The 15,104-nt window shown below is 45.5% G+C and overlaps 1 protein-coding gene across 6 annotated transcripts; it reads right to left on the reverse strand.

Annotated features, from left to right (window-relative positions):
- Positions 1 to 1,792: 1,792 nt before the first annotated feature.
- ARHGEF39 (Rho guanine nucleotide exchange factor 39) lies at positions 1,793 to 14,950 on the reverse strand. Of its 6 annotated transcripts, none has more exons than XM_040579998.1 (12): positions 14,694 to 14,895; positions 14,264 to 14,336; positions 14,134 to 14,182; positions 12,954 to 13,138; positions 12,257 to 12,351; positions 11,819 to 11,939; positions 10,687 to 10,805; positions 9,001 to 9,071; positions 8,099 to 8,227; positions 4,300 to 4,529; positions 2,379 to 2,467; positions 1,793 to 2,163 (listed from the first exon to the last, which is right to left on the reverse strand). In XM_040579998.1, exons 4-12 carry the CDS (start codon positions 13,098 to 13,100, stop codon positions 2,148 to 2,150), a joined length of 1,017 nt encoding a protein of 338 aa, XP_040435932.1. In that variant the 5' UTR covers positions 13,101 to 13,138; positions 14,134 to 14,182; positions 14,264 to 14,336; positions 14,694 to 14,895; the 3' UTR covers positions 1,793 to 2,147. The 6 variants fall into 6 exon arrangements, with proteins under 6 accessions (XP_040435932.1, XP_040435931.1, XP_040435930.1 ...); XM_040579997.1 differs by having other exon boundaries at positions 14,130 to 14,182; XM_040579996.1 differs by lacking the exons at positions 14,134 to 14,182; positions 14,694 to 14,895 and adding an exon at positions 14,914 to 14,950.
- Between the last annotated feature and the right edge of the window lie 154 nt (positions 14,951 to 15,104).

Raw genomic sequence — 15,104 nt, forward strand, 5'->3', positions numbered from 1 at the left:
TTCACTCCAGCTGGTTGCTGACATAAAGGGCAACACCCCCCCCCTTCTTTTCCCCTGCTTGTCATTCCTAAAAAGCTTGTATGCTTTCATTCCAACACTCCAGTCATAGGACTCATCCCACCATGTCTCCATGATGCCACTAAGATCACAGAGCTGCAAATGTGCACACATCTCTACCTCCCATTGTTTATTCTGTATATTCATGTGCACCTGTGTTAGTAACTTATTCCAGCCAAGACTGAGTTTGTTACAATTTGTGGTCCAACAACCCTACTCTCTAGGGCAGCAAATCCACTTCACTGTGACAGAGCTACAGTGCTCTCTGGAAGTCACTGTACAGCCTTTCAGGGTGGAAAATCACTAATTTTGCTGTTTCAGAAGTGCTGAATGCAAATAGGATGGTAGCACTGAGATATGTCTTAAAAGAGGTAGTACCAAAGGGGCTTGTGTTATAATGAGGAAATATGGGCAGGAATATTAGTGGTCTCTAACAAGAACTCAGTAGATAGCTCAGCCTCAGGTGTAAGGTTGCGAGAAATCTCTGTATTGCCCTATTAGAACAAAAAGGATAGTAGCAGAACATTTTCAGAGTGATACAGCTACCAGGAAATAAGAAACTTAAATTGCTAGCTTTGTTGCTGATTTCAAGTACAGCTAGTACCTGAAAGGCCTAGCTATACCTTGGGGGGGGGGGGGGGGGGGGGGGGGGGGCCACACAGAGCAGGGCGGGGGAACAACAACAAACATATTGGGTTCCTTCCTCTCTCCCAGGTTTCACAACCTTAAGACCAGTGGTCCTATGTAGTGAGTTAGCTGCATGGAAAGACACCAAAAAAAGAAAAATCAAGTTACGTTACAGAACTTAAAATTTGGTAAGTCTCTTCAGGACACTTATCTCACACAGTACCACTTCTGCTTTAACAAATTCCAGTGAGAAATTAAAGATGTGTGGTACTATTCAAGGAAGTAGGAAAAAAAAGTCCAAGTCAAACTACTAAAAAGACAGACCTTAATCTTTATGTTTCTAATGACCTTGAAATTGTCCTCTTTGCAGTTGACCTAGCATCTCATTCAAACAGATATTTTCCCTCTCAGTAAAAGACATTAATCATAGTGCTATTGCTGCAGAGCTTCCACATTTAAAGTCTGTGTTGAGGCTTTAAAAAATACTCAAATATAATACCTTATCTGTATTTCTTTCTTAAATTGGTCTTTCATCCTAGTAAACTGAACCCTAGCACGTTACCAGTGATGACCCAGAATGCTTACTGTAGCCCTCTGAAGATTTTACTGTGCTTGAGGAGCACAGGTGCTGCCCAAGTTTTTCACTGTAGCATTTCAAAACAATAAGGCTACTGCATACCTTGAAGGCAAAGGTGAGTGCTGTTTGATCTGCATAATCTCTTTGGATTCACATTAGAAATGTGAATGCTGTTCGATAAGCATAAGCCTATGTTACCTCCCAATTTATTTTGGATAGTTCAGCAGGTAAACTTTTCTGTGGGATTGATGAGAAAAGGAGAGGGGTAGGATTTTAACCACTGAATCATTTTCCCTTGATCTGCCCACCTGTCACAGAGGAGGAGGGACAATAACTGTCAAAGTATTTTGGTAGAAAACTCAAGGTTATGAATGATAAAAATATATCAAGGGAGGAAGATGACTATGGCCCTGCAGCACTAGCTGAAAACACAGCATTATAGCTATGCTACCATTATCCAAAACATCTGTTTTGATCAAAGGACACAGAAGTAAGAGCAGGGAGACGTATATAGAGACAATATAAAGATGATCGGATAAAAACATTTAATGGGGGAAAGCAAATCAGGCTCTCTTCTGCTTGTCCTTAAATTAATAAGGGGGGGGTGGGGGTGGGGAGTGTAGAAAAAGCTAGAAGTTTCTAAGCTAAGTTGAGGAAAAGTCTTGATACAGATTTTTTTATATACAAGTCTTTAGTGTGCATACTATCACAATATCTGTATTAAGATCAAAACACCTGACAAAACATTTATAACCTCACAAAACACAGCGTGTAGTCCCTCTAAATGCTATTCTCCTACTATACATCCTTGCACATTTCCTAAGATTGTGTAGGCTTCTACGAAGAAGAGTGGTTGTCCTACCAGTCTGTCTTGTACTCAGATGGGTCAGGCTTTCAGCTGCCTGTAGAGGAAAACAAAGGGGAAGTTCACTGTTAATACATGCTTAGTATTCCCTTGTACCCTGGCTGCCAGAGTCAGGTCTTCTCTATCAGCCTTAGGACCATATATAATATGGACCATATATAATACATATATAATACACAGGTTCATATGACCATTTTTATGTTCTGCCCCCTCCCTTTCAGCCTCTTCCACCTCTAAAAAACAGAAGCCTACCTGACGGCAGCTGTGAGGCTCCGATACCAGTCATTGATATCTTCCTGGTCGCTGGCCATCAACAACAGTGTCTTGTGTGGAAAGGAAAGCTGAAAAGCAAACAAAATCTGGTGCCACTCTATGGCATTCCTTGCCAAGGCAGCAACTCTAAGAAAAGGAGAGCCATCACTACTGAACTCAGCTCAGCCCTGCATGCTGATTTCAACAATTTTCCTTCCCAGACAGAAAAATTTGGCATTGGTACTGCGAGAAACCAGAGGCTGGACAACACAGAGCAAGTACTAGTCATGACCATTCCTTCCAGCCACAGATGACAGCTCACTTTGACTTAGCAGGGTATTTGAAAGTAGGCAATTACAGCTCTCAGCAGCTCTTCATCCAGTTTTCTCCCATATGCCGAGCCACCCCTAGCGGTCCTTCCACCACCACCACCACCTACAGATCGCAGCCTGCCCGGAGTCTTCCTTATCACAGCTTGCAAGGAATGAGCTAACACAGACCCCAGGTGCTGCAGCGGAGGAAGACCTGAACTTGAAACCCGTACTAAGGCATCAGTCCTATCGAAGACCCTGCAGCTCTCAGGGAGTTAGAAGCACAAGCAGTATCTGTTGTGATAATACCCACATCTTTTCAGTCTCTGTTTTTCAGGGTTTTCTGTAAGCTTAGTACACAGTCAATGCAATGCTACACGTTCACTGTCATGCTATGCATTCTTTGTCACATGAACCTGTGGCTGTCTTCCCAAAATATGTGGCTCTGGTGAGGACATGTCAGAGTCTTAATAGACCCTCTTCACCTGAGCTAAATGAATCAACCAGCTACCTGTACCCCAGAGTGCTGTGGAGGGCCTCCACCATGAAGGGAAAAGGACCTACCTCACTCACAAAGAGACGGGTTGCCCTAACTCAAGACTAGTTCGTTGCATTTACCATTGTCACCCTAATCACCTCAGTCCTGCTGCTGCTGAAACAGCTAGAGACCTGCATCGCAAGTGTGAATCCACTGATGCTTCTGCCAGGCAGAAACAGGAAGACAAAACTGGCAGCAGTGGCTGAGACCCCACGGCTGCGCTGCCGTTCAGAGAGACCTGGACGGGCTGGAGAGTCGGGCAGAGGAACCTCATGAAGTTCAACAGGGGCAAGTGTAGGGTCCTGCCCCTGGGGAGGGACAGCCCCAGGCACCAGCACAGGCTGGGGTGACCTGCTGGGGGGCAGCTCTGCGGAGAAGGACCTGGGAGTGCTGCTGGGCAGCCAGTTGCCCGTGGGCCAGCTGCGTGCCCCGGTGGGCAGCCAGTTGCCCGTGGGCCAGCTGCGTGCCCCGGTGGCCAAGCAGGTCAGTGGGACCCTGGGGGGCATGAGGAGGAGCGGGGCCAGCAGGTCGAGGGGGGATCCTCCCCCTCTGCTCTGCCCTGGTGAGGTTCCACCTGCAGTGCTGGGCTCCCCAGTTCAGGGGGGACTGGGAACTGCTGGGGAGGGTCCAGTGGGGGCTGCAAAGACCATCAGGGGACTGGAGCATCTGCCTGGTGAGGAAAGGCTGAGGGAGCTGGGCCTCTTTAGCCTGGGAAGGCTGAGAGGGGATCTTACCAATGTCTACAAGTAACTTAAGGACAAATGTCCAGAGGACGGGGCCAGGCTCTTCTCAGTGGTGCCCAGCGACAGGACAAGGGGCACTGGGCACAAACTGCAGCACAGGAAGCTCCATCTGAATCTGGGGAAGAACTTCTTCACCTTGAGGGTGACAGAGCCCTGGAATAGGCTGCCCAGAGTGGTTGTGGCATCTCCTGCTCTGGAGACAATCAAAACCTGCCTGGATGCGACTCTGTGCAACCTGCGCTAGGAGACCCTGCTTTAGCTGGGGGTTGGGCTACATGATCTCCAGAGGTGCCCTCCAACCCTGACCGTGCTGTGACTCTGTGACTTACACTGAGGAGCCCTCCCTGGCTCTGCGTGTGGCCAAACACTTTATCCACTGTGCACTGGTGAAGCGGGTAGACAGCCTGGCATGCCAATTTGTTAGAGTTCAGCAGGTGCAGTGGGTGGCAAGGCTTTGTTGCAATAAAGATGTCAGAAAAAAGGAAGAACATCCTGCGCTTCAGTTCTTCTCCCTTTGAAGGCACCACCACAAGCCAGCCCTCTCTGATATACCGGCGCCCTAGGCACACAAGGGAAACAGAACAGTTATCAGATCATTGCCGGGGGCGGGGTGGGGGGGCAGCGGCAGAAAGGGGGTGTAATGAGACAAACAGGAATACAGTGAGCCTCCCTTGAAGGTTACCAGGTTCTACATCAATTCCAGCCATCAGAAGGCACCGAGCATCACCTGAGGCCAGGTCATCAACAGCTGATAGCACCCATGCAAAAGCAGTAATCAGCCAAAAAATTTTAGCATACAAGGAGCAAACTGAATCTGTTATCAATCTACTATGTTAATTAAGAGGATATGATGATTTGCAAGTCTGTTTAAAGAGACCAGAACAAAAACATGGTTTGAAAATGATATGCACACATTTAAATTAACATAAACCTTCCGAAATCCAGAAAACATACCGTGAACTCTTAAATTGTGTTGACCAATTGTTTGTCGTTAGTGGTGAAACATAAGTTAGCCTAAGTTTTGAACGTTTATTATTTTTCCCTTGTTCTATTTTCTTGTGCATGCCAATTGAAAAAAAAGCATGTTTCACAGGTCATCTAACTATACACAGACCTCCAGTAGTTCACAAACTACACAACACAGATTACTGTTCTAATGAGAAGACAGCAAAGGGGATACAAAACAACTATTAAAAGGAAGATCTGAATAGGCAACCTTATCAACCTTCTCTTAGAGTAGGGTCCAGTGTCATCTGCCCATAAAATGAATTAAATAAAGCAACAGGCAGAGAAATTAGCAGGAAAGAATTAAAACTATTTGATAAACCTAGCTGTAAGCAGCAATGAAAAAAAATGGCATCTACACAAAATGGAATACAAAGCAGTAGCTCTAACTAGAAGGATTATTGTACAAGATGGCCTTCAACTCATGGGAATTATGAAGATACCTGCCAGAAAGATTATTTATTAAAAGGTAAAGTCATAGTAAGGTATTATCATCTGGCCTGGAAACACCTGCCAGAGAATTTCAGCCACTGTCTTTCACAGCTTAGCTTCTGGCTGAGCTAGTAAGTACCTTTTAGAAAACAAGACAATTGTGCTTGGATTATGGATTGTGTCTTACTTAGCTTGCTACAGTTACAAAACAGAGGCAAGTGAATCCCTACTTAGCTTACTCTACAGGAATCCACTCCTCTTATATGAAAGTAACTAAGGAAAAGGTGAGGTGCAAGAAACAGTCCAAGTTTAAAAGAATGGAAGGAAGGTGTCAGGACCATAAGGCTGGACTGGGAACTGTTTCCTTCAGGCTAAGCTGTGATCAGATACACTGGCATGCAGTCTGAGCTGGACAGTGCTGGAAGTATTGGGATATAGATCTGTGTTCAGGGTTCCCAGGGGCATGTCATTTAGGAAATTCTTGTGAAAGAATTCTGAAAGGAAGGCAAGGAAATATCCCTAGGGAAGCTAGGGATGGCAGAATGGTTGCTACCTTAGGGAAGCAGTTCTGGCAAAGATGTATTTACCTATATATGGAAAGCAGGGTCTCTGAGACACTGCCAAATGAGAGACATCTAACTCCAAAGCTGCCCCTTTTCTCTTAATCTATAGCATTACATTTTCTCACCTCTCCCCTCCTAGCAACAGGATGCAATCTTAACGGTTCTGCAAAAGCTAGCTTGTTTCTGGAAAGCTGGCCCAAAACTAGCAAGCCCCAGTTGTCTCTTACTTTTCTGCTTCTTGCATCCAATAGTGCCTATTTCACTCCAGCTAATGGAAAACACAACCAACACAATTTTCCATCCTAGATAATGGAAATGTGTCTGCAGACACTCAACACTTGTCCTACTACATGTCTCAGAATATTCAGAGAAAAAAATAAGTGGGCCCAATGCTTTCAAATGATGGCCATCTCTGGTCTGGCTATACTGTTTTGTGGTTGATTTTTTTTTTTTTTAAATGTCACAGGCTTATCTTATTAGTGCTGTCATTCAGAACAACTGATTTAGCTTTTCACTCATGCACTACCCCAATGCACCCAGGTTCCCCCACAACTGTTCAATGCTCAGGATAAGCAGAGCACACCTGTGTTAGCTCGCTTTCAGCTAGCGCCACCAAAAGGATTCTAAGAAGAATGGGGAAGAGAACTCTAAATTAATCTGTCCATTGACTGAGCATCTTCCAGAATAACCTCTCATAAATAACCCTTTTTTCTACCTGTGCTGGTTTGGCTGGTCTGGAGTTAATTTTGTTCGGAGTAGCTGGTATGGGGCTGCATTTTGGATTTGTGCTGAAAGCAACATTGACAGTACAGGGATGTTTTGGTTATTGTTGTGTAAGCACTGCTCAGCATAGAGATCTTTTCTGCTCCTTACACCACCCCACCAGCAAGCAGGCTGGGAGTGCACAAGAAGCTGGGAGGGGACACAGCCAGGACAGCTGACCCCAACTGGCCACAGGGATATTCTGTACCATACGACATCACGCTCAGCATATGAAGTTGGAAGAATAAGAAGGAAGAGGGGGGACATTCAGAGTGATGTCATTTGTCTTCCCAAGTAACCATTACACGTGATGGAGCCCTGCTTTCCTGGAGATGTCTGGACACCTGCCTGCCAGCAGGAAGTGGTAAATTAATTCCTTGCTTTGCTTTGTTTGCATGTGAAGCTTTTGCTTTACTTATTAAGCTGTCTTTATCTCAGCCCACAAGTCCTCACTTCTTCTACCTTTCTGATTTTGTCCTCCATTCCACTGGGGGGTAGTTTTTCCCCCCAGAAAAATCCACATATATGAATTACAACCACCTTCACAAGTACCTGGAGGTGTGCCTTAGAGACCTTTATACACAGTGACTTCAACACTGCTCTCCAGCTGCAGCACTGTTTCTAGATGATCTCTGCAATAACAGTGTTAGTGAGGGCACAGGGGGCTTCACCTGTGTTCAGGTGAACCTTCACAGGGGGTTCACAGGTGACCTTTTCATAATTGCCCAGACTGGACACATTTCTCACTGTTTTTCACATGTAACTTGGAGTGTGCTCTGGGCATGGAGAGCACACAGTCACACAAGAGGTCATAAAGAAACCTGTTATCCAGTTAGGTGATCTCACACACCATTGACTGTGACTTTATTTTGGCACAATTTAACCATGCATTCTTCATGTGAAGTGTGTGAGCAGAAGTCCAGGAAGCTTGTAGCTTAAGGTAAAAAACACCACAGTCCTTGGGCCCTTGACACTCTGAAATCTATGGTTCCTGCGATGGAGTAGGGACAATACCACTACTTACACTCTTCCAAAATTATTCAATGTCTGTCTGTCATTGTCACCCAGGACTTATACTCCCAAAACCTCCTGGCTGTTGGAACGAACAGGTTCCTGTTACTAACTTTCTAACTACATGTCATCAGCCTCTCCTACCTGAATGCCAGGCCATTAAGCTGCTTCTTATCCTTACTAAAAACACAATAACAAAAACCTTAAAAAAATTAAGTGTATGAATTACTAATTATATTCCTTCACCACTTATCTATGGAATTTGAGCAGAAGGGGAAAACTCATTAATGTGAGTCGAGTCAGAGATGAAGTTGAGAATCTCCAGTTACCTCAGCTTGGCAGAAGAAAAACTCACCTGGACTCAAAACCTGAGTCTGCTGTCCTTTGAGCAGTTTCTGAACCCGAAGTAGTTGCAATGAGTTCTCTCTCTTATGAATGATGTCTTGGACCCATCGAGACACCTCAGAAACAGATTTCACAGCCTCTGAAATTATAGCAGCATATTCTGAAGCTTTCACAAATGAGTGCATATTACACCTTATCTAACTTGCTGTAAGAAGAAAATGAAATTAAGCAGCAAATGTTTTAAATCAGGTATCAACAACAGATTTATGTGGTAATTTCAGCAAGAGATTGGACTAGATGGCCTCCAGAGGTCTCTCCCCAAGCAACACTTCCACAGTTCTAGAAAACGTTTATTTTCCAATGAAACATTAGACACAAGTATTATTTCCTGGATTTGGAAGCAAACCCAGGAAAAATGCCCTACAAGTGGTGTTAACTACTAGTAAATAGGGCAAGAAGGACATGAATTATCCTAGAAAATTGAGGCACATGACCAGTAGAGTCATAGAATAGTTTAGATTGGAAGGAACCTTTAAAGATCATCTAGTCCAACTCCCCTGCCCTGGGCAGAAAAATCTTTCAAGGTTGCTCAAAGCCCCATCCAACCTGACTTTAAATACTTCCAGTGATGAGGCATCAACCACTTCCCTGGGTAATCTGTTTTGATGTCCATTTTGCCAATCTAACCCCTAGGCCAACTTCCCAGTCAACTACTCCATATTTTATGCCCAGTGTGTTCTCAGAGATATCTTGGAGACAGGGAAAAGATGGAGAAGGCAAACAGTAATCCACTAGAACCCCAGTAAGAGGAAGATTTTCTTCCTGTGGAAGTAGACAGAAGACAAGAATCAAAATATCATTAGCAAGAAGGCTAACACTGATCAAAGCCAGCATCTACAGGTAGAATTATACCTGCAAGCCCCTGGTGCTCAGCACTGTCTGGGTTGGTGTTCTCCAGCAGGTCTCTGAGGAAATGCTTGTACCTAAATAGAGAGAGCAGGTTTATTTCACAGAAAGATACTAGGAACAACAGCATCTCCTACTAGTGATAGAATAACAAGCAACACTCCACCAGGAGATTGGGTACACAACTCCAAGCCTAACCAAGCATCTTTTGGTCACAATTCTTCAATCACATTCATTTTATCTTCAAATTTATCAACTAAATTAACCCAAGTGTTTTATACCCTTGCAAGGCTTTGTTATTTCCTGGGGATGTGATAAAAGCAACCTTGCATATTACTTAACTTCATGAGATTCTCTTAGCATTCACATAAAAATGCCTTCAATAACAGATGAATTTCTCTTTGAACCATTTATTTTTTTTAATGTCTGAATGGCAGCATTCATATTGTATGTTTCCTGCCCACACAAGACAAAGGCATTTCTATAAGAACTGGGAGCTGCCTTTTTCTTTTTTCCTCTCCAGTCTTTACCAGAAAGCATCAGATCTCAGCAAATGCTTTCTCTCAAAGTTGAACTATTTTCAGTCTGAAATGACAGAATAAATACCACATTGAATTGATTCATGAACTGGCAGAAGTCATATGACCTGCAGTAGATGTAAAGCTTCAAAGAAACTTAAACTTGAAAGAGCTGATTAAGGAAAAAGTTAGACCTTCTGTTAAAAAGCCACCAATTTTCCAAACAGTTGGACACCAATAAATGTACTGCTATTTTACAAATTTAATGGAATGATCCAAAAAACTACAGCAAAAAGAAAGCGTATATCTGTCAAGCTGATTAAAAAGCTTACATAAAGCTACCCAAAAGGCTGCGGTATGCTCGTTCCAAGTTATTTTCAAAGAAATTGGGCTCTCAATCTCTCAAATTTGCTTTATAAAATATCAATATATTAACTGTGGATAAGACCACAGCTGAAGAGCAGTGACCTGATCTATAGCAGCAGCATCTGGGTTCCCAGCAGACTACCTCTGCTCTGTATTACACACATACCCACCCCAAGAAAAGGCTGCCTTTGAGCGCGTGCAGCACAGATCTCGCACAGTCAGCTTGCCTCTTCAAAGGGGAGGTGAAACTTCAATGGGGGAACACAGCAATCCAGACTGGATCTGCCCAGGCTCAGATAACTGCAATAGCCACCGAATCTAAGAAAAGCATATGGCCCTGATGAACACAGGGGAACTTTCCTCCTGTATCTGGTTATTAATCTTATCTCTCTCCAGAAGCAACAACCTACAAGACAGGACTCAAAATACTCCAAGGTCAACAACCCACACAAAAGCAAAGCAAGACCATCTCTGGCAGAGAGCACCACTTCAGACAGCTTGCTTTTGTTCAGGGCCTAGCTTCAGTAATTTACCAAGATGATAGAAAGCCTCCACTTCAATTCTACCCAAAAGGTAGATGAAGGGCGTAGGAGTCAGGGCTAAACATAGCTACCTCTCTTCATCGTCTCCCGTCCACATATACCAATTCCACCTTACAGGCATGTCTTCAGGTCTGTTTCATTGCTGCCCATACACTCAGATTTTGAGACACATTAAGCAACTTTACCTCCCATAGCAACCAAGACACTGCTATGTTCCTTTTTTCCTTCTCATACTAACACCTTGAAGACTCAGACTTGCTTCTTACTGGTGCAGCCTCTGCAGGGGCAAGGGAAGCAGATCTTCTAGACTCCTCCCTTGAAACTGAGGTCGAGTCTCCTGGAGCTTCTTAAACCGTCGGAATGATTTATTTTTCTTCAACTGCTCCTGCATGCAGTAGAAAAGACATAAGCTTTGAGACTACAAAAAGAAATATGTGCTCTAGTTTGCACCAGAGCTTGGAACTCTTTAACTTACAGTTTAGGACTCAGTCCTAACAGCAAGCATCAACAGCTTATTTCATGGCCACAGGGAAGCCATTGCCTTTCTCCTGACCACCATTTCCAACAGGTAATGGAAGCAATATTCCCTCTTCATACATGCACAGAAGTGTAAAGCTAGTATACGCAGCAAATGGAAATAAGGCAAAAAGGAATGTTGACTGAGATAGGAAAACAAGGAGTCCACCTGTGGCTTTTTGCCACTTTGGTGCAGGCCCACATTCCCATCACCTCAAGGCAAGTGTCCAAAACAGCTCTTTCTCTTGGGAAATCAGAAGTATGATCATATGCATGCCAATAGAACAGAAGGGAAACATCCCAGTACATCCTGCAGCTTGGAACAAGCACAGTGAAAAACTGGAAGTCAGGTGGTTTGAATTCCAGATACAGCTGTCAGGACTTCAAAATAAAAATATATCCTTCTGAAAATTCTTGGAAGACAGTTGTGTTTGGAGAGGTAAGTAAGAAGGAAAAAAATCTCTTCTACCATAGGAAAAAGTTGGGAAGCACTGTTAAGATACAGTTACTGGTAGTGGGAAAGACTAGGAAAACTGATAATTCTCCAAAAAGAGATCATTGTCACCTAGCATTCCCACTGCAAACTCTCCAGACTTGCCAGCCAAGGAGGTGTGGGAGTAAATACAGAACTCCGAGAAAGCTGTGCTCAATGTATGCAAATACATACACAAACATCTGAAACAAGCTTCAAAAATTTGAACCTCTAAGTAAGTTGAGAAGTTTTCAGCATTATGTTATAGAAGGAAGACTGAGAAAATAGAAGCAGCCCAGAAGAAGGAAGAAAACTGATCACTCCAGAATAAAAAGGGGAAGGATGTAGCTGTTTCACAGAATGGATAAAAAGAGGGAAGAAAGAACATGAAGAATAAAGGGGATATTTACCTTCAAGGTTTTATTTGCCTGCTCCAAGTTCTCTGCATAGTGGCCATAAAGCTCCAGATTCTGACAGAAATTTTCCAATCCTGGTCCCAAATTCCCCCTTCCCAGGTGAAGCAACAGAACTCTGTGCACAAGGAACAAAAATAACTCATGAGAGGTTCATTACTGATGACATTTTCTTAGCTCCCTCTAGTTCACTCCTATGCTGACCTTCCCCTATCAGTCTCCACCTCACACTCAGTTTCTGTGCCAAATACAGGCTTGGCGGTCACAGCATAAGCTACAGAACACATCCCTTAAAAATAAGGTGGAGCAGACTTACTGCTAGAAGTGAATGCCTGTTTCACAAGGCGTTAGCTTTATTTCCTGAAATCTTACTTTCTCACCAGTGTAGGATCCTTCCCATACAATTACAGGAAGGATATCAGTGTGTTCACTTACTGGCTCGCTGAATATATAGATTCCAGGGGTCCAAATATGATTTCCAACACAGCAGGTTTCAGTGTCCCTTTGGCCTTTAAAATTGTCACAAAGAACTAAGTATGAAAAAAAAGAGAGAATTTCCAACAAGTAAAATTCATCGGTCACTTGAAGGTTTTGTGTCACACAGCAGAAGCAAGAAGTTGCAGCCAGCATACTCTAGCTCAAAAGGGTATCAGATATTGTGAATGCCTAACTAATACACCTATCATCAAATATAAACCTTCATGGTAACTTTGACCACAACCGTAAACACGTGGAATAGCATTACAGCACTGATACAGTTCAGTATTTCTAGATGCATCTGTTCTTCAGTACCTTGTTCACAATCTATCTTTGATTTGTCTGTGCATTTACTTTTCATACATCTTAGACATCTTAAAGCAAGTCCCCTATACAATCAAAGGTTAAAGATTCATGTCTGTATACAGGCCAAAACCAAGCGATCAAACCCACAAGCTATTGGATATTACAGAGAAGGTAAAAGGAAAAAAAAAAAATCAACAAAACCAACAAAACCCCAAACCTTCCCGCCCCAGTAGTTCCCATGCAGCAGGGATATATTAAGGCTTTGCTTCTGACCCTTTCCCATGACAACACAAATAAGACACATGCTGTCTAAAGGTACCCACATATACAAAGGGGCTGAAATACTCACTGTGACCACCAAATCCAGCTGCTCAAGGTATTTATGTTCAGTTTCCAGAAGCTCCTTGGCTGTCCGGCTGCGCTTTCTCTCCCAGCGAGCCCTCTGCTCTTCCACAGTGTTTGTTCCAGCCATAAAGAGCAGGGACAAGTCACCCATGGCAGCCTCAGGGCTGATACACTGAAAGGTAACTGATCCTGAAGAGCCAAGAGAGATGGACACACAACAAAAAGAGTAACCTATGCTTTACTATGAAAGAAGGGAAGTCAATTACCAACAGCTGTTAATAACAGTTTCCTTCTGCGTTCCTTCCCACAGGTACCAGAGCCCTGTATCAACCAGAGGAACAGTTTTAGACAGACCAGACTGAGAAAATAAAAGCAGTACATTATGATACATCTGTAAGCAAATCTGAGGTATACAGCCCCGCTCACAAACCACTCCTTCCTGTGCTTTGCCCCATTCTTTGGGCAGAATTCTCAAAAACTCACGGAAGTCAGTGGGTGGAAGAGGTACCGTGGGTAGAAGCCAGCCATAAGATTTGTCTTGGAGGAGGGGGAGGCGGGAGGGGAGCAGAGAGACAGAGAAAGAGAGAGCGCGTGCACTCTTTCTTGTTTTCCCCTGGAGGTTCCCAAGAAGCAAGTGGTTTGCATTATCATTTTCTAACAGTAGTTTGTGGTTTCAGTTGAGAGAGACTAAGCAACAGCTGTGAATCCTGCTATCCACTTACTAACCAGCTCTGCTGCTGCTCTTCTCTTCTGCAAGAACACCGTGGTTTCGTAACAGAGAAAAAAACTCCCTTTCTCTGACAACGGGTGATAAAAGGCATGTGTTAGCAGAGCAACAGTTAAATATTGCTCTGCCTTTTGATCAAAAGGCAGTGCAGGCTTGTGTGCACTTGCCATGGCACGAACTCTGCTGTTTCACTGGAAGCTGAGCTACCGCTGCAAAAGTTCTAGCTCCCATATGGACAAGCTACACCAGTACAGAAAGATGTGTCATTGCAGAAAAGAGACTTTGTCAAACAGTCTTCCAGAGACATTCCAGATAATCTAAATCAATGTCTGAAACAAAAGTTTCTTGAGTACCAAGACTCATTTAACGAGTTAGTGAAAGTCTAGAGAGCCGAGGGACACACAAAGTATTTTATAGCGGTAGGAGTTTCTCAGAGTTTATCCTCATATTCACTCACAAGACCAGCCGAGGCCACAGCTTGGTCAAGCAGGGCAGACCTGGCACGCCTGTGGATGGGGAGGCAGCGCTGCAGGGAACAGCACGCAGGAGCTGACCTCGGCGTTAGCTTGCAGCCACAAGGTACCCACCAGGAACAGACTGAAACGTGCCTTTAGCCCGGGTAGGTTGCAGCCGTGATTTTAACGTTGTCGTTTGTAACAGCTAGTAATTAAAAGAGACAAGAAAAGTTAAACCAGGCTTGTTCGACCATCTCCTGCTCGCAGGAAGCGGTGCAAACACTCCCGTTATTCTGAAGTACACCGCGTCCTGGCCGCGTCGGGTGGGAGCTGCCCGGAGCCCACGGGCACGCTGGAGAGCACTTCACCCGCAGGCAGGCGGGAGCGCCCCAGCTCGCATGCCTGAGGCTCAGGGCAGGGACCACCGCGCACCCGCCTGCCCCACGATGCCCCACCGGCAGAACTCCCTGCCGCACTGCTACATCTCCCCGTTTTGAATACCCTCCAAAACCCCCCTCCGTTCCGGCAGCACCGCCGCTCCCGCCGCCCCAGCGGCGCTCACCGCCTCCGGGCCCGGGACGGCCCCACGGCCTCCTCGGGCAGACGGTGGCCGCGGCGGCAGCAGCCGCAGGAAGGGTCAGCCCCAGCCCCGGAGACCTCAGGGCGGCCCCCCCAGGACACCAGGCCCGAGACAGGACCGCCAGGAGAGCGGCGGACAGCCCCGGCCGCCCTGCCCGCTCCCCTCGGCCACCGGGCCCACGCAAGGCCTCACCACCCATTACCTGCCCGGGCCCGCCGCCGCCCCGCGTTCAAACGGAGGCTCCGCCCCGGCGGGCGGGGCGGAGCGGAAACGGAGCGGGGAGGGGAGGGGCGGGGCGGGGAGGGGCGGGGCGGGGCGGGGCGGGGCGGGGAGGGGCGGGGCGGGGCGGGGAGGGGCGGGGCGGGGCGGGCTGGGCTGGGCTGCACCGCCTAG

The sequence above is a fragment of the Falco naumanni genome, chromosome Z (genome assembly GCF_017639655.2).
Source record: "Falco naumanni isolate bFalNau1 chromosome Z, bFalNau1.pat, whole genome shotgun sequence".
Classification (NCBI taxonomy): Eukaryota; Metazoa; Chordata; class Aves; order Falconiformes; family Falconidae; genus Falco; species Falco naumanni.

What these genes read in the sequence shown, in the direction of transcription:
- ARHGEF39 (XM_040579996.1), bottom strand. Translation starts at nt 13,100, where the DNA reads ATGGGTGACTTGTCCCTGCTCTTTATGGCTGGAACAAACACTGTGGAA. An exon ending in AGCTGGATTTGGTGGTCACA is followed by an intron (nt 12,352 to 12,953) that starts GTGAGTATTTCA and finishes TTTCATACTTAG; the next exon opens with TTCTTTGTGACAATTTTAAA. An exon ending in GACTCAGGTTTTGAGTCCAG is followed by an intron (nt 4,530 to 8,098) that starts GTGAGTTTTTCT and finishes TTGTGTGCCTAG; the next exon opens with GGCGCCGGTATATCAGAGAG.